Source organism: Bolinopsis microptera, chromosome 6, assembly GCF_026151205.1.
Source record: "Bolinopsis microptera isolate Bmic1 chromosome 6, MBARI_Bmic_1.0, whole genome shotgun sequence".
NCBI lineage: Eukaryota > Metazoa > Ctenophora > Tentaculata > Lobata > Bolinopsidae > Bolinopsis > Bolinopsis microptera.
In genome coordinates this window covers 1,352,476-1,371,747 of record NC_087077.1, presented here as the reverse complement: position 1 = coordinate 1,371,747, position 19,272 = coordinate 1,352,476, and the positions used below count along the sequence as shown (strand labels likewise).

Here is a 19,272-nt window from a genome sequence, read left to right as displayed (position 1 = left end):
CCCGAGCTCAGAATCCTTCCAACCAGATCGAACTATTGACTTCTACACCTCAGTCATGTTCGCATTCCACGACAGCGGAACATTCTCCTATTTCCATGCAGCTTCAGGACTGGCACCACCCGAGATGTGTCCCGAGGATAGTGACGATGAGAAACCTTTCCATGTCGTTCAGCAAGAACAGCAGCAAGCGGAGAAGAAACGAAAAAATGTTGAATGAGTCATAAATACCATGTTTCGATTTAAAACAATTTGTATTTTTGTTATGTTTTCAGAATAGTATGGGGAATGTAAATTTGGCTTGCAGATTCTTTTATATTGAATTAAGTGCAAAGTCGGTAATATTTCAATCCTGTCAGCCAATTAATTTTTTAATGTTTATTTTCAACGACTATTTGTCTATATTCTGTATCGTAAAGATGTAATGATTGGTGTGTTTTCTGTTTCTTCAAATTACTGCTTACAATTGTAATACTAGATCATTTGATGTTTAATGTTATAATTGCAACCCAATCCTTGTGTAAACATGACTGATATTAAAGTGCAACTACTTAACTAACCGAATATATCTCAGGCCTAGAATAGCATGGCTATCGGCAAGAACAAGCGCCTGTCCAAAAGGAAGGGAAACAAGAAGAAGCTCATCGATCCATTCACAAAGAAAGAATGGTACGATGTCAAAGCACCAAGCATGTTCACTGTGAGAGATATCGGCAAGACCCTGGTGACCCGAACCACCGGTATGAAGATCGCTGCTGATGCCCTGAAGGGACGAGTGTACGAGTGTGCTCTCGCTGATTTGAACGACGACGAGAACGCTTTCAGGAAGTTCAAGCTTGTCTGCGAGGATGTCCAAGGCAAATACTGCTACACCAACTTCCACGGTATGGACCTCACCAGAGACAAGCTCTGCTCTCTCGTCCGAAAGTGGCAGACACTCATCGAAGCTCACGTCGATGTCAAGACCACCGATGGATACCTTCTCCGTGTTTTCTGCATGGGATTCACCAAGCGAGTAAGCAAGCAGATCAAGAAAGCTGCCTACGCCAAGAGCTCCCAAGTGCGAGCTATCAGGAAGAAGATGGTCGATATCATGGCCAAGGAAGCCTCCACTGAAGACCTGAAATCCTTCGTCAATAAACTTATACCAGACAGTATCGGCAAAGATATCGAGAAGGAATGTATGGACATCTACCCCCTCCACGACGTTCACATCAGAAAAGTAAAGGTCTTGAAAAAGCCCAAATTCGACGCCAGTAAACTTATGGACCTTCACGGAGAAATGGGCGGTACAACTGACGAAAGTGGAGAGATTGTTTCAGCTCCCGGTGAATTTGTCGAGCCTATCATTCAAGAGTCTGTTTAAGTTATTGTTTAAATAATTTTTATCTATCTAAGTCTTGTTTTACTCAACCTCGTCTGGAAACTGAAAAAAATAAAAACGAAAATTGTAATCCTTGAAAAATGTGAACGATGAATTGAATTCCCACCTTATTCAATAAATGAGTACTTGATATGTACTTAGATTTGATAATATCTTACGATTTCCGTTGTTCAATCAATCTTTACCCTGTCTTGACATGCTCACTAATTATCAATATAAATTAACCTAAAACTGTTCAGGTAGTTTATGGATGTAAGGTGGGATATATTAATAGCTGCCAGCTCAGCTGGTCTTTGTGCCGGATGCGCTTATCTGCTACACCAACGTAACAGTCACCTTAATGCTGTCTCCCAAGCAACCGCATTCTCCACTGTCTCACGGCTTATAGATTATCTTGATGAGAACGAAGTTAATGAGATAGAGTTGATCTCAGTGACTGGTAAGGTAGCTGCTATCGGTGGTGCTATCAAGAGCAAATATTTAGACAATTTAGAAGGTGTTATCAGCGAGCAACAAGTGGTAGAGCACAGATCTGAATGGTCATCAGCACTTCAGAGATGGCTTGACTCAGAATCCCTAATCAGTCTAGCAACAAATCAGGTTCCATTCTCTCTGACTGACGGGGTGAACTTTATCTCAGTTTTCAGTCCTAATCTGAGTTACCAATCCCCAACTCAGATCGTGTACGATAAGTTTGAACCTAAGGATGAAGCCAGTGCAGTACGACATCTCGTGAACTATGTAGTGGGGTCCCAGGTGAAGGGACACCAGTATTTAGAGAAACTCCTCCCTGTTGAAACCATCCTAACTGCTATCGGAACTGTTAAACGTTCTGAAGGCGAACTTTCAATAGCACCCCCAGAGAACGGTCTGCCTTATTTAATAAGCAGACAATCTTTAACCGAAGTTTTACAAGACTTGAAGGGAGGCACGCTAAACCCCAAGATTTTTATGGTCATATTCGGGGCAATCAGCTTCACAGCCATCTCATACATGGCGTACAGTAAATACCAGAAATACCTTGCTCGTAAGAAGCGAGAAGCTCTGATCCGCGAGATGGAGTCCATGAGGGACGCTAACGGAGACAGCACGGAGTCTTGTGTGGTGTGTCTAGATAACCCCAGAGGGACCGTGCTGATACCGTGTGGTCATGTCTGTGTGTGCTTATTGTGCTCCGAACAGGTGGACACGTGTCCTGTGTGCAGACATGAAATTGAGCAGATTGTTAGAACTTATAATGCTTGAGTTGTCAGAACTTTAAATACTTAAATAATTTGTGAGTTTTTATTTTATCACATAGTTCTGGAAATTGTCCGTTAGTTGCCGAATGTGTTTCATTGTAGTTATTTAACATGGACGGGAATGCTTTGAATTAAATGCATGGTTGATATCTTCTTTTCAAATCTTTGAAATATTGAAAACAATCCATGATTTTAGGTTACTTTTGTACCATGAGTTATTGTTTTTTTTCCGAATTTTGATAGCTGTGTTGATTTGTATGTATATTGCTATGTGTATATTTTATTTCAATTGATTTATGAATAAACATCGTTAATTCTGGCATTATCATTCGTACGGACTTGGGTGGCCATGAAATTGGTAAACTGGAAAATGTTACAATGCACATCTCGCACCTTTCACGTTCAATCTCTTACCACTCAATAACCATCTCTTGAACTGGACAAAAAAGTACAGAATAGGATTAAATAGGATTGAAATAAAAGTTGTTCACTTTCATGCATATAAAAGATTAGAACTCTATGTGTTCATGCATACGTATACGATATACATGTCTTCATATTTGAATAATCTCATTAAACTCTGTTTCTAGATCTTCCATCGATATTAGATTAGCAGTCGGTCCACAGCATGCAATGTTAACCTCACCTATGACGTCATAGTATGACAATGACCCATTTTCGTTGGCCTTTGTTGGTATTCACAAGTTCTGCAGCGCTTTACTGTAACTACGTTGCTTTTAAAACTTATAGGCTTAAAATCATCGAAGAACTCCAAAAGTTGTGGTTAAGATGGAAGAACAATGAATTGACAGAGGAAGCTAGATTTGATGCTGCAGAATCTGTGGTTTCTGCTCGGATTAGCTCTTCGCGTCAGATCATGGTTTCCAATGGATTGGCCACTGTTCTTTTGTTAGGTCAGTGCTGTAATCTCTTAAAGTTAGTTAAACAGGGACTTCCCTCTCAGTTGCTATGCACAAGTGCCATTATAGGAAGCATCTTATTCTACCAGACAGTCCTGTCCCTCTTGGAGTGTATTAGATTACAGCGGATCCGCAGAAAGATTGTAGTCCATGTAATTGCAAAGCTCGATGCTATTTTAACTTCTTCTTATCCCGATATCATCCTGAATACTTTGGTAGAGGCATTAATAAGAGACATATCTGAAGACCATCGTGGTAATCAAGGAGATGATCTAAATGTGAAAGGAGATGTTGAGCCCGGTCCTAATCCACATCTAAAAACATTTGAATCAAATGTTTTTAGAGTCCCAGCTGATGTAAAAGATGACGGCATCTTGTTAAAATCTGGAGTTGCTGAACACAAAGTACACCAGCCCGACTCGTTTCTATCAACAGAGAACTCTAAACCTGCTGACTTTTTATCTGCTACGTCCCTTCAGAACTTATACCTCGCAAGCAACGTTGACTTCGTAAAACATGGAAAAGTACTTCAGAGTTATACTTCTGAACCAGAAGACATTTGCATGGCCAAGAAAATCCTCTTGTACCAGATTAGGTACATTTATAAGACGTCCCCTATCCAAGCTAAAGGTCCATGACAGAATCCAGACCAAGGATAACCGAACCAACCCTGGAACCAATTTCGTGGCTTGTCTCACTATCATTTACTCTGATAGATTCTCATAAATTAAAAGCTCGAGATTATTTTTACACTAAATTTATGAGAATGTGTCAAACATTTATTACATTAGACTAGAGGTTTTCGTAATATTACAAATTGTTCATAGTTACTAATTAATAATTTTGCATGCATTTATGTCAACAATAATTTTAAAGTTTACGGTGTACTTATATTTTACATAAATTGTACATTACATACCGTTAATATTCCAGATTTGAGATATTTGTGCATTGTCTTTGCGTGTTTAACCACTGAATATTGCATGTTGTTACTTTTTAGTGAATTAGATCCCCACTTAACGGTAAAACAATTGAATTGGCAGTTTTGCATTGCTCTGAATTTTGATAATATTAGAATAGATACTGTGTTAGGTGTTAATGCTCTCACTGGAACAGAGATGTAGGATCTAAATGGACTATCTTACAAGCAACTGGAGTACTCTCTGCCTAGCATGTGCAGGAGGTGCACTAGGATACTACTACCAGTACAATCGACCTGTATCAGCTGATATTAGCATTGTCTACGCTAAAGTATTCGCTGAGAAAGTTCAGGATTATCTCTCCCTAAAAGATGAGATTATTGAACATGTAAAGGAGAGGATTCCCTTGAAGTCGAAACAAGAGGTAGATAAACTGGATATATTTCCAGATAAAACCTATATTGGTAGGATTTGGGAGAGTATTCAAGGTAACACTCATCTTAGTTGGTTCTGGGAAAGGTTTGCTAAACTTAAGCAACTCCTTTTGAAAGACTTGGACATAAAAGAGATACTAGAAGACTTGCACTTTTCGGAGATTCTGAGCACTATAAAGCGCAACAAACTCTTCTTAGTATTTAGCTGTACAGGATTCCTCTTAGTTTACTGCTCTGTTAAGAAGTTCGATAATCACAACGGGACTATCATCCGAGGAAGGTTTAGATCAAGAAATAACATGAGTGCCGAGCGATTTTCGAATCCTCTGGAACTGTTTTTGGGATATTGTCTCTATCAAACTAGAAGAGTAACAGAAATTTTAAAGAGAGATAAAGTTCCCTCGTCACTTTTTGTAGCTACTGTTTTGCTTGTTATTGTCAAACATTACGTTAAGATTGAATATCGTCCGGATCAGGATGTCTTTGTATTTGATTACAGTAAGAATTAAATTATATTTGTTTGTTATTTTTTTTGTAAAAATTCTCTTTGTAGTTATATGCTGATAATTAATTAATTAATACAAGTTGCAGATTATTTCGTGTTAATTGTCCACGAACTATTTTTGTTCGAATAGCATTACGATGTTATTGATAAGCTCATCTTTCAGAAATTGTTTTTTAATTATTTGAAATTTCATTCTTTCGTCAACTCAACTGCTAACCTCATCTAGGCTAAAGTATGTAATGAGTTCCGGAAGCAGCGTTGGAAGTCCCACTTCCACTCCAGTAAGCTTCTGTTGCCAACGTTGCGCTAGACCCCTCAAACTTGCCACATCCCTCCAGAATGTATCCCTCAAAAACTTCGGTGTGTTTTCATATTTTCACTATCTTTGAATTGATGCGCACAACCAGTAAAACTACTTTTGATCCAGCCAGTCAAATCGACAAAACAATGTATTCCAATAGTATTTCGTTTCCCATTATTGTTGCGGTAGTCCTGACTCCTTGTTCCCTCAGCCCATCTAACTGATGGAAGGAGTTCCACCCAACCCACCCCAGACTACCTCGCCAACCCACCAATTGACGTTCACTCCAACGATGGTGCTGACAGAAAGATTATCATAGACAACACAAGTAAAGATGATTTCTGTGTCCTTGCCAAGCCAGAAGCAGCGAAGACGGAAGCGTTCAGCTACAAGCTACGAGTAGCAATGCAGCTGTTTGATATTCTGTCCGAGAACTCTGAGATAGACCACCCGCTGTGTGAAGAATGTACCAACGTCCTCTTCCTCCAGCTAGATTCACAGCTCCGAACTTTGAGACAGGTACGGAAATTACCTCAAATGTTTTTCTCTTAGCTTTCATATCGTGAGAGTTAGAATATCATTCCAGTAAAATTACATACATTTAATACCAAAATACACGAACCAACCACAATAATGATGCGCTACTCAGGACTGTGCTGACTACCGCAAAGTTCTAGCCCAACTCCAGCAACAAGACTCCGCTATCACGTCCCAACTGGATGACGATATCGAGAACCTGCGTGCTGAAGAAGAAGCACTGTTGAAGGAGCTGGAGGATGTATCAGAGGAGAGGGGGAGTGTAGCTGCAGAACTGGCAGCACTGCAGCTCAGTGAGAAGGAGCTGGAGAAGGAGGAGGAGCAGCTCCACAGGGAGATTAACCAGTATGAGCAACGGCTATCTGAGGTGGGGACTAGTTTTATATAACTTTATTAGAGTGTTTTAAAATACAGGGTATATAGCACCGACTATCTGAGGTGGGGACAGGTTTTATATAACTTTATTAGAATGTTTTAAAATACAGGGTATATAGAATAAGAAAGGATGTGATTGACATGACTTAACATTTCATTCAAAAATAATCACCAAAATCGTCTCCACCAGGTGAACTTACAGCAAAAGTGTTTGGATGACGAACTGAAGTACTCCCACAACGAGCTGGAGAAACTGAAGAAAACAAACGTGTTTAACACAGTGTTCCACATCTGGCACGAGGGGCACTTTGGGACGATCAACGGGTTCAGATTGGGCAGATTGCCAACTTTTAATGTGGAGTGGGATGAGGTGAACGCGGCGTGGGGTCAGACTGCTCTGCTTCTTTACTCACTTGCTAATGCTAACAGCTTCGTCTTCCAAAGATATAAGGTTTGCTAACGAAATGATGATTTTGTCTACACAATTGATTTACCGCAATAAAACTTAAAACTCACATGTCGTCAAGCATTTCTACGTGCGTGATACAAGTCGTTTCATAATGTCCTGTGACGAATTATATTTCTTCGGTATCCAGTTGCACGATGTTTTTTAGGCAATATTTTATATCAAGACGTGTTATAGCTAAGCTATTTTGTTCAATTTATCAATGTTTTGTTTTACAGATTGTTCCGTTTGGCAGTCAGAGTTACCTGGAAGGTGAAACTAAGTTGCCTCTCTTCACCAACGGTGGTCTAAGATTATTCTGGGATGCCAAGTTCGACCAAGGCATGGTGGCCTTCTTAGACTGTCTCAAGCAATTTCTAGATTCTATTGAGAAAAAAGGTTCCTTCAACTTCCCTACAAGATCGACAAATCTAAAATAGGCGACCAGAAAGGGTTCTACAGCATCAAGTTACATTTCAACAGTGAAGAACAGTGGACCAAAGCGTTGAAGTTTATGCTGATAAACCTAAAGTGGGCACTGACTGTAGTTGCTCACAGCAAACCTGCGAAGTAGTAATGAGTGAAACTAACCAGAACAGTTAATAATAACTATGGTTTATTTGGGTAGTATGATGAGGTCACGGCCCAGTACCTGGAATGTTTTCTGCTATATTATGGACGATTGAAATATATTATACTTTTAGAATAGAGACAGATATGTCAATATTCTCAGTGCTGTTCAGTATGCATTGCATGCGATGCTATCTTTTTTGTATTTTGTTTCGTTGTAAATAGTTGAATAATTTGATTTTCTTGAAATTTACTTGATTTTGTTTTGATAGCGATTACAAATATTTGTAATTAAAATGTTGAATATTGATTTTATTGAATACAAAATGTGCTGTTACGATTGTTAACGCTTTAATTGTTAACGGGGTGTTACCTTTCTCAATTCTGACCTTGTATTATCGATAAAACTTTTGAAATTTTATGCGTGCTTTGTGAGTGACAGTGAAATTGGCCACAGTTAATCTCCTTCAAATTGTATGACTCGCAATTTAAAATAACATTTAATTAATCTGTTTACTCTCTAGCAAGATGTAGACAATAATTATTGTCCATTTTCCAACGCACAACTGAAGATATAATGGACGATTACGAGCAATACTATCAGGTAAAAATCAATATCCATAAAATTAATTGAACGCTTAATGCAACTGAGAGTTGTGGTTTACTAATTTGGTTTATCACATAGTATTGTTTGCTATAGAAAATGCAGGGAATTCGCTAGCAACAGATTGTCAGTTTCTGTTTCTTGATAGTAGTCCTTGCTACATATTTAAATTTTTATCATTCGCCTACATCATAGTCAAGATCCTTCGGTTATAGTCCATCGGTTCTTTTATAAACATTGGACATTGTTGAAAAGATATTATGCTTGATACGATCTTTAAATTAAATGAATTGGTACAATAATCTCAAGTTTCACAGCATCCATCCAGGACCAAGATGACGACGGTAACGAGGTTACAGAGATGTGGCAGGAGGCCTGCTGGCACATCATATCCTCTTACTTCGCTGAGAAGGGTCTTGTCATTCAGCAGCTCGAGTCTTTCGATCAGTTCATCCTGGTGAGATTAAGTTATTATTTAAGTTAGTATCATAAATTATATAAGTGTAGGTCGATTTGTTTCCTTTGATTTGTTTCCTTTGATCTGTCAACACAATGTCAATATGCAACTATTTCGGCTTTTATGATGAAATAATTATCTTCGTTTAATTACTTGCGACGTGTCCCCTCCATTTTTTGACAGATCTATCAATCTTCAATAGGTTAATCAAGACGCCCATTTCCTCAGAAAAAAGTGCAGTCCATAGTAGAGAAGTCTCCTCCAATAGAGCTAGTAGCTGAGCAACAGTACACCTCAACAGAAGAGGACATTCCCACTAGATACTTTATCAAGTTTGAGCAGATCTACCTCCAGAAACCCACTCATTACGAGAAGGACGGCTCCGGGTCTCCTCTAATGCCTAACGAGGCTAGACTTCGCAATCTTACTTATTCTTCTATGCTGTTCGCTGGTTAGTATGTTTGAAAAAACATAATTTTAATCCATGAATATTTTTATAGCTAAATCAATCTGAACACGTAATGCAACTGAGAGTTGTGGTTTACTATTTTAGTTTATCACATAGTATTGTTTGCTATAGAAAATGTAGGGAATTCGCTAGCAACAGATTGTCAGTTTCTGTTCCTTGATAGTAGTCCTTGCTACATTTTTTGATTTCATTGCGTTGATTTGCATGCAAATCTCTTCATGCGTCGCTTGATTTCACCCATTATATGATAAAAATGACTGTTTAACTTTTCTGTTCAACACGGTTCACTAATCAATACCTTTTTCCTCAGACATAGTAAAGCGAGTAGAAAAAGAAGACTGCGAACCTGAGGAGTACATGCACGAGCGAACATTTATCGGTCGTCTCCCGGTCATGTTACGATCAGTCTGCTGTCTCCTCAACAAACTATCAGATCGTGATCTTAACGAGGTTAACGAGTGTCCGCTAGATCCGGGCGGTTATTTCGTAATCAATGGATCAGAGAAAGTACTGATCGCTCAGGAGAAGATGACAACAAACACTGTGTTCATTTTCCAGAAGAAGGATTCTAAGTATGCGTATGTTGCTGAGATTAGGTCCATGATTGAGAACTCTTCCCGGCCAGTGAGTACCATGTGGGTTTCCATGTTGGCCAGGGGTGGACAGAGCAGTCGTAAGACTGGTATTGGACAGAGAATAGTGGCTACTCTCCCGTATGTCAAACAGGAGATCCCTATCATGATCATCTTCCGTGCCCTCGGTTTTGTGTCAGATCGAGACATTTTGGAGCATATCATTTATGATTTCGACGATCAGGAGCTTATGGAAATGCTGAAACCGTCACTTGACGAAGCTTTTGTTGTTCAGGAGCAAGAAGTTGCTCTGAACTTCATCGGAGTCAGAGGAGCGAGAGCGGGAGTTCCCAAAAACAAACGTATCAAATATGCCAAGGACATCTTGAAAAAGGAAATGTTGCCCCACGTGGGTATCGGTGATTTCTTCGAGACGAAGAAAGCTTATTTCCTGGGTTATATGGTTCACAGACTCTTGCTCGGAGCGTTAGGTCGTCGTGAGCTGGATGACAGAGATCATTACGGTAACAAACGTCTCGATCTAGCTGGACCCCTTCTTAACTTCCTCTTCAGAACTTTGTTCAAGAAACTTCAGAAAGAGATCAGATTGTACTGCCAGAAGTTTGTGGATCAAGGCAAGGATTTCAACTTGACAGTCGCTGTTAGACCAGACACAATTACAAACGGCATGAGATACTCCTTAGCCACGGGTAACTGGGGTGACCAGAAGAAAGCTCACCAAGCTCGAGCTGGTGTGTCCCAAGTGCTCAACAGACTCACGTACGCCTCCTCCCTCTCTCATCTCCGGCGGGTTAACTCCCCCATAGGACGAGACGGTAAGATAGCCCGACCTCGGCAACTTCACAACACTCACTGGGGCATGATATGTCCTGCAGAGACTCCCGAGGGAGGTGCTGTGGGTCTCGTCAAGAACTTAGCTCTCATGGCTTACGTGTCTGTTGGGTCTGATCCTACCTTCATTTTGGAGTTCTTGGAGGAGTGGGCAACGGAGAATCTAGAGGAGATCACAGCGGCGTCCATTGCAAATGCTACCAAGATATTTGTAAATGGCTGCTGGGTGGGTATTCACAGGATACCAGATCAACTGATGTTCACTCTTAGGAAACTGAGGAGAGAGATGGATATCGTTGCTAGTGAAGTTTCCATAGTCAGGGACATCCGTAATAAAGAGGTTAGTCGTGGGTTGTACCTAGTGTTACGTTATTCAATCAGGGTGGAAAATTCTATTACTTCTGCTAGCTTCTATTTCGATTTACAAAATGTTGAAATTTCAGTTCTATTCAACCACATACATCTGACTAGATTATCCTAAAATCTATTTTCTCTAGATCAATATCTGGGCGGATGCTGGTCGAATTTCAAGGCCACTGTTAATCGTTGACAACGGTAAACTGATTCTGAAGAAACATCATATTGACAAGCTCAAAAACCGAGACAACACAAACTTCGGGTGGCAGGACTTGGTGCAGAACGGAATCGTGGAGTATATCGGTAAGTTTAGTTTACAAACCCTTAACAAATTATTTGAACACGTAATGCAACTGAGAGTTGTGGTTTACTATTTTAGTTTATCACATAGTATTGTTTGCCATAGTAAATGTAGGGAATTCGCTAGCAACAGATTGTCAGTTTCTGTTCCTTGATAGTAGTCCTTGCAACATTGTTAGGTATCTCCTTATCTCATAATATTCGCTCTCTCTAGAAATTAAATATTCTAAATTGTGAAATATTCCAGACACGCACGAGGAAGAGAACTGCATGATAGCGATGTTACCAGAGGACCTAGAAGAAAAGAAAGTGTACTCCAAAACCTTCACCCACTCAGAGATCCACCCTAGTATGGTTCTAGGAGTGTGCGCGAGTATTATACCCTTTCCTGATCACAACGCTAGTCCCAGGAACACTTACCAAAGTGCTATGGGTCAGTGTTTATCTTTGTGTTACATTGAGTTTATCTTTGTGTTACATTGAGTTTATCTTAGTGCTTTGTGGGATTCTTTCTAATAAATGAGTTCAACTTCTCGGCCCTTTTAAATGAATCACTAGATTTATCCAACGCGTATGCTAAAACGTTATATTCCTCAGGTAAGCAAGCTATGGGAGTGTACATCACAAACTTCCACATTCGTATGGACACCCTAGCTCACGTGCTATTCTACCCTCAGAAACCTCTCTCCACTACTCGTAGTATGGAATATCTTCACTTCAGGTTAGCTGGTTTATATTCTACACTAATATGGAACTAGAATTATAAACAAACGCTAGGATTTGTTCTTTTTGATTATTCTTGATCACATTCCCGACTGTTTTCATCCTTCAACTTAACCAATTGTCAAAGTTAATTAAATAGTCTAAACCTACTTATTTCAGAGAGTTACCAGCTGGTATTAACACGATAGTTGGTATCATGTGTTACACTGGGTACAACCAGGAGGATTCTGTTATCCTCAATCAAAGCGCCATCGAGAGAGGCTACTTCAGATCCGTCTTCTACAGGTTCGTTAAACACAGGTGTAACACATGTGACACACGTAACACATGTAACGCATGTTACATGTAACACATGTAACACATGTCATGCAACTGAGAGTTGTGGTTTACTATTTTGGTTTATCACATAGTATTGTTTGCTAGATTAAATGCAGGGAATTCGCTAGCAACAGATTGTCAGTTTCTGTTTCTTGATAGTAGTCCTTACTACATACTTTGCTATGATTTTAATTATTTGAGTAGATCAAAGTCACAATCTTAAGGTATATACACGTTGTTATTACACTAGTATCCTGACCAAACTCCCTGCAGATCATATCGTGACAGCGAGACAAAGAAAGGGTTAGACCAAGAAGAACAGTTCGAGATACCAGACCCTAACACATGTAAAGGAATGAGACGTGCTATCTATGAGAAAATAGAGGATGATGGTCTCATCGCTCCTGGCATGAGGGTATGATACTTGCTTCTTAGTTCACATTTCCCTTGTCAATTCCTTTGCTTCTTCGAGTTTTTACAGTTTCCCTTGACCGTTCCCTCCAATTGCACGCACCCTCCAATTGCACGCACCCTCCAATTTTCTGGTAGTTCTGGATTCTGCAAGTATTAACCCGATTCCCCCCTTCAGGTTAGTGGAGATGATATTATAATCGGTAAAACTTGTCTGCTACCTGAGGAGGAGACTGAGGCTGATGCTCCTAAACGTTTCGTCAAGAAGGATTGCTCTTCTGCCCTCAGGTTATTATACTTCTATATGCTTGATTACTTAATTTGAATTTTGTTATTTAAATTTAGATATCTTACGTGAAATTTAGGTTTATAATATTCTAACTTCAATGCAACTGAGAGTTGTGGTTTACTATTTTGGTTTATCACATAGTATTGTTTGCTATAGAAAACGCAGGATATTCGCTAGCAACAGATTGTCAGTTTCTGTTCCTTGATAGTAGATCTTGCTACACACTTCCACGATGGTCCCAAAAAAGAACCAAGACAAATACGCCTAGTCAAGAACACTGACTGGGCGAAATTTGACGAGATTCTTTACAACAACAATGATCTCCACAACACCTGCGTTAACACACCAGACGACATTGATCACAAAGTTAACACCATTAATACTGCTCTCCGAGCGGCCTTCGAGGAGGCATGTCCCATTACTTACATCTCCAGCGCTGTCAGAAAACCACCCTGGCTAACTCGAGAAGTTGAGGAAGCACAGAGGGGTATAAGACGCAAACTCATCACAGCTCGTCGAATCAAAACTGATGCTTCGTGGCTCGCTCTTAGAGAAAGCAACAAGCAATACAACAAGATCCTGTCCAACTCCCAGCGCAATGCGTGGCGGAAATTCTGCGCAGACACAGAATCGGTTAAGGAATCTGGAAGGATGAACAAGATTCTGAAAACCTGTACTGACACCAATAACAAACTTGAAGCCGTTTATAAACCAAATGGCGAACTCACCAAAAACGCAGAGGAGACACTGGAGGTCATGACACAAACCCACTTCAAGGAGAGTGTTACTGATCCGCCAGTTCCGCCTCTCTGCCCCTTACCCATCTCCACAGACTTACTAGACAAAATCTACAGCCCTGAAAGAATCGAAAAGGCTCTCCTATCCTTCGATCCCTTGAAGGCTGCAGGACCTGACACTCTAAAACCTATCATATTCCAGAAAGCCTGGGCTCATATCAAAGACATAACAAAAAACATTATGACAAAAAACCATGAAACGCAACACATCCCAACTTTGTGGAGGGACTCTCTTGGAATCTTTCTCCCTAAGCCTGGAAAAACCGACTACAACAAAGCTAAGTCATTTCGAACGATCACTCTTTCGCCTGTGATGTTAAAGTTGCAGGAGAAAGTGATCTTATGGCATATGCAACATGACCTCAACATAGCTAATGATATCAACAAACGACAATTCGGCTTTAAGAAGGGCTGCTCCACAGAAGCGGCACTTCATAAAGTTACTCACACCATTGAGCGCAGAATAGCCAAGAAAGGATATGTCCTAGGTGTCTTTCTAGATATAGAGGGCGCCTTCGATAATGTCTCGTTCAAGGCTATCTCTGAAGCAGTCAAGGCTACGAAAGTGGACTTGGCTACAGCACAGTGGATCATCAACATGGTAACCAATCGATTCATCACACTAAATCATAAGGATAAGTCGAGAAGGGTACGGATCAGGCGAGGTTGCCCCCAAGGAGGCATTCTCTCTCCTTTTCTCTGGAACCTGGTAGTCGACGATCTCCTTTCCTTTACCGCAAAAGACATCCCGGGTTACCTGCAAGCCTTTGCGGATGATCTGTTGTCTCTAGCGGAAGGGGATGATTTAGACATCATCTGGGACCGAACATGCAAAACTATTAAAACGATAGAAAATTGGTGCAGAACCAAAGAGCTATCTATTAGCGCCCTTAAAACTCAGATAGTCATGTTTACCTGGAATAGTAAGTGGACTCTAAGACCTATAACAGTTGGCAACAACATTATAGGTCTTTCCAAGTCTGCTAAATTTCTAGGAGTGACCTTGGACAGCAAACTCAACTTCAATGAACATATCATCAACACCACCAAAAAAGCCACGGCATCCCTCATGCAATGTCGAAGAGCTGTCGGCCCCACATGGGGTATGAGCCCAAAAACATGCAAATGGATGTACACGGCTGTCATCCGTCCAATCCTATCCTACTGCTGTAGTATATGGATCAGGGCCACTCAAACGGACTATAACGCGAAGAAACTCAAACGTGTTCAGGCATTGGCACTCAGAATGATGTCTGGTGCCATGCCAAGCACACCTTTTATCGCATTGAATCACCTCACCGACACTTCTGACATCATACTGTTCCTGCAAGGCGAAGCAGCAAAGGGTGCGGCCAGGCTACAAGCTTATGGCAGCCTCACTCTTGAAACTATCGCTTTCAGGAAGGGAACTATCAAAAATCATACCACTATCAACAAACAATTCATGGCAGACCTCATTATCCCACCTAGAGCAACGAGAGACCTAACAACACCAACCATGATGCTGGGACGGCACTTCACCGTCACAACTCCTGGAGCCGATACCACTGAATATAGAAATTCACTTCAAAACACCATCGACAACATTACCAGTGAAACGATCACCTGCTACACTGACGGGTCACTCACAGACTCAGGATGCGGGGCTGGCTATATCATCACAACTGACAACAATAACACCACCCTTGAAGAAAGATCATTCAAGCTCCCTGATTATTGCACTGTTTACCAAACAGAGCTCACCGCCATCATTGAAGCTTGCAAATATCTCTCTACCTATACCAACACACATATCATCATATGGTCTGACAGTCTCTCATCTATTCAAGCTATCTCTGCGCTTTCAACGCGAAGTAGAACTACAAGAGACTGTTACGACTCTCTTAATGCACTCGGATCCAACAACACGCTAGAGATACGATGGATTGCAGCACACATCGGATTGTGGGGGAACGAAAAAGCAGATGAGCTGGCCAAGCTTGGTACAACCAGTGAATCCACTTTGAAGTGTCCAATTCCACAATCCTACATCAAGCGTCAAATCGACAACAAAGTCAACAGACTGAATCAGGAAACTTGGTTAACTGACGGTCCCAGACACACCAAACTGACACTCGGCCACAAGCATGCCAAAATCATCAAAAACCTCAACACTACACTCAGCAAAAACAGACAAGATTACAGAACTGCAGTTCACCTCATCACGGGTCACTGCGGCTTAAACAAACACCTTCACACCATTTGCAAATCAAACACCAGTGCTTGTCCTATGTGCGGCGACGGAGAGGAAACTGTCTCACACTTCCTTGGACAGTGTCCAGCTATTGCCCAAATTAGAGGTCAATATTTCCAGGACTACTACCTCTCTGTCAATGACATATTCGACAACCAACACATCACCACAATTGTCAATTTCGCAAACCGCACCAAACGCTTAATTGTGCCGGAAGAGCTGGATCAGACCGGGGTGACTTAAAGTATTAGCTCATATGCTGTCTCGTCTCGTTTTACTTTTCCAAACCCAGCTGGCATTTAAGCGTATCATTTTGACTCATATATCATCTTACACCATCCTCCACCAATCACTCTGATTTCACCGGCAACCTTCCCCAAGGTTGCCACACCCCAGAGGTAGGCAGAGCATCTCAATGCTATCCTCTCGTGGGCTATCTTGGCCCAGCCTCTCTTAAAAAAAAAAAAAAAACACTTCCACGATGATGCCCTATATTATTTAAAGAACCTCCAGATAGTCGGTTCCATTTTCCCTTTTTTAAATTCCCCCCCTTCCGTAATCAACCGTAATCAGACCCAACCCCCCGCCCCCCTCCTGACAGCAAATTACGTAATCATGGCCTGTGAACCCCCCCCCCCACCCCCCCCCCCTTGACTTTTTTCCTTGAAAACACTTTTCCTCTACATTTCATGATACCTGATCATGCTATCATGATGACCGAAATCATTTATGGTTTGTGAATTAATCCGGCCAAGCACCTTCTAAACTACTGACTATTAGAGGCCGATATTCTGAGTCAATTTCTAAATTTTATCATTATCAGAGTGAAATTGAGTGAATTTGAATTAATAATATCGTCAAATTGTGTATTATTACTAGAGGTATAATAAGAAAATTTTGATTACGTAATCAACGACCGAACCCCCCCCCCCCCCCCTCGCCCGTAATCAACATATGCACACCATCGAGGATCCTATGCAATTCAAAGCGGCTTTAACGAACTTTGTGAAGTCATTTCCGGACGAGCCTCCAGCTCCAGGATACAGCCGTCGGAATGGAAACTCCTTGCTTGATTGGAGTGGTGATAAAACAGTTTCTACACTGTCCGGGGGGTCGACTTTTTCGATGGCCCGATAGAGGATTCTATGAAACCCTACAAAGTAACAAAGTAAGTAACCAAGTGTCCTGTCAATTTTTCCTGATATAACCGACCTAATATGTTCTCATGAACATTCAGACCAAGACACAGGACTTCATTTAATGGACATGAGAGTTGCCACGATGCCAGGGAACATCTTTTTATTCCAAGAATGCAAAGATCGATTACCTGGTGATAAATTGTATTATGAAATTATCTTCTCACCTCGAAATAAATCTTCATGCATATCATTGCAATCACACGGTAACAGGAAAGGATGGGTCGATTATAATTCTTCCCTTAGTAAAAGTCATAGCTTTATTCTTTTTGATGCTTCTAAACCTCATCTTCCCAAATATCCTCTATTTGTTAGGGATTCTGGACTATTCGTCATTGAAGATCTCACTAAATGTTCCAAAGAATTTCGCTTTATGTTTTACAAACGCACTGATGAGTGATAGTCAGAATATTTTAAAAAGCTAACGAAGAAATTTGTCTTAATGTCTATAAAAGACGATGGTTGGTTTGCAAAAATAACCTTCAACCTGTGCATAATGTGTGTAAACTTGTTTATCATTTTATTTTGAGTTTTAAATTTGATTATGTAAATTAATAGAGGGACGTTACGTCGCTTTGACTGCTCAATTATATTTTATTCTTTTACTCAAGTGTAGCACATGATCATAATTGTAATTGATCAAAGGTATTCACAATAACCGCACATTTTAATTGTTTAAATGTTATTCCCCCAATTCCAACTGTATGTTGAGTTTAGTATACTTTTGTAAGTTAAAATGTTAGTTCAAATACACATCATAGTTCATTCTGCTAAAAGAAGCTTTGTTCCTGCCTACCTCTGTTTAAGTCATCGAAATTAGTGATCGAAATTTGAATTCATGAAGGTATGAATATCATGACTTGGTTGATATTTGAAATTACGAATTACGAATCACTATGAAATAATTGTCATCTTTATTCAGGATTCATGTGATGGCGGAGGCAGTTGAGAAAAGCGAGTCTTTTAAAAAATGGCAGATGGAGGTTTTGAATAATCTTCAGTCTCTGCCTTCAACTGAGCCCCCAGACAGCTGCATTATAGTGGGCACTGAACGTATTCCTGTCCACAAAACAGCCCTACAACTTAACAGTTCCCTTTTAACTTCTGGAGATGTCGCTTACAACAAACAGTCTGATTTAATTGAGATTGAAGTTGTACCGGAATTCTCGGAATACTTTCAACTAGTTTCTGAGATAGTGAACAGTTTTTATACTGGCAAGCTTGATGTTGTTGAGGAAAACATGCAAATTGTTTACAAGTTTGCCAAATGTTATTCTATTCAGTGGATAATGGACTATGTTAGACCAAGTTTTGTAGATTACATAAAGAAAGATGAAGGCTGCGAGAGATTTGTGGAGATTCTGAAGTTTGCTCAGTCCATTTGGTGCACTGATTTGTCTGATACTGTTGTGAGCTTCTTGATTCTGAGTCTGCTTGATAGAATTTCTGAGCCTGATGTAATTTCACAATTCGATTTCTTTACAATAAAATCGATCACATCATCAGATCAACTGAAGATTCCCGAGAAAGATGTGTTTGATTTAGTTGTAGCTTGGCTGAAATTGAATTCAAGTCGCTGTCACAATTTTGGTGCCATCTTGGAGAGTATTCAATATCACTTAATTGAAAGCGATTATTTATCGGATGCAGTATTTGATTTTGTTTTGGAACAACCAAATCTCCCTGATTGTTCGAGGAAAACTGTTCTTAAGAAGGTAAGGAATTCAATGAAACAGGTTCCAGAACGAAATACCCGTTTTATGATCACGGAGAAACCGCGTAGATCATGGATTAGCAGTTCAGCTGTAGTCAGAACCTTTTCTCCTAAGAATGATGAATGTTTACGTAAAGTAGCTCTGTGGATGCGAGGTGAGAGGAAAGAAGGAGACAACGCAATCGTCATCTCAAAAGAAGAACTAACATCCGTTATAACTGATAAGTTGAAATTCATGGTGGATAATGATCGAGAAGTGTTCGTCAATTATCTTTGCAGCTACAACCCTTATTTCAAATTTTATGATAGAATTCTTCCAGTTTATGATGTCTATCCTAGTCCTAAATTGTT

General features: G+C 40.3%; 4 protein-coding genes across 4 annotated transcripts; all 4 read left to right on the top strand.

Moving 5' to 3' along the window:
• The first annotated feature begins 549 nt into the window (after positions 1–549).
• Positions 550–1,394, top strand: LOC134817325 (small ribosomal subunit protein eS1-like). Its single transcript, XM_063826458.1, has one exon. The coding sequence runs from the start codon at positions 584–586 to the stop codon at positions 1,361–1,363; it is 780 nt and encodes a 259-aa protein (XP_063682528.1). The 5' UTR covers positions 550–583; the 3' UTR covers positions 1,364–1,394.
• A 227-nt stretch (positions 1,395–1,621) lies between these two features.
• LOC134817322 (mitochondrial ubiquitin ligase activator of nfkb 1-A-like) lies at positions 1,622–5,488 on the top strand. The gene has a single exon (XM_063826457.1). It carries the CDS (start codon positions 1,628–1,630, stop codon positions 2,624–2,626), a length of 999 nt encoding a protein of 332 aa, XP_063682527.1. The 5' UTR covers positions 1,622–1,627; the 3' UTR covers positions 2,627–5,488.
• Positions 5,489–5,631: 143 nt separating this feature from the next.
• On the top strand, positions 5,632–7,818 carry LOC134817321 (beclin-1-like). Its single transcript, XM_063826456.1, is given in 6 exon segments — positions 5,632–5,761; positions 5,914–6,221; positions 6,352–6,606; positions 6,805–7,065; positions 7,299–7,458; positions 7,461–7,818. Coding segments are annotated over 6 exon segments (1,278 nt in total). The 5' UTR covers positions 5,632–5,640; the 3' UTR covers positions 7,634–7,818.
• Positions 7,819–8,151: 333 nt separating this feature from the next.
• LOC134817318 (DNA-directed RNA polymerase II subunit RPB2-like) lies at positions 8,152–13,946 on the top strand. The gene is made up of 10 exons (XM_063826452.1): positions 8,152–8,233; positions 8,562–8,690; positions 8,919–9,141; positions 9,470–10,923; positions 11,081–11,243; positions 11,488–11,673; positions 11,838–11,961; positions 12,123–12,248; positions 12,555–12,696; positions 12,871–13,946. The coding sequence occupies exons 1-10, from the start codon at positions 8,207–8,209 to the stop codon at positions 13,015–13,017; spliced, it is 2,721 nt and encodes a 906-aa protein (XP_063682522.1). The 5' UTR covers positions 8,152–8,206; the 3' UTR covers positions 13,018–13,946.
• The last annotated feature ends 5,326 nt before the right edge of the window (positions 13,947–19,272 follow it).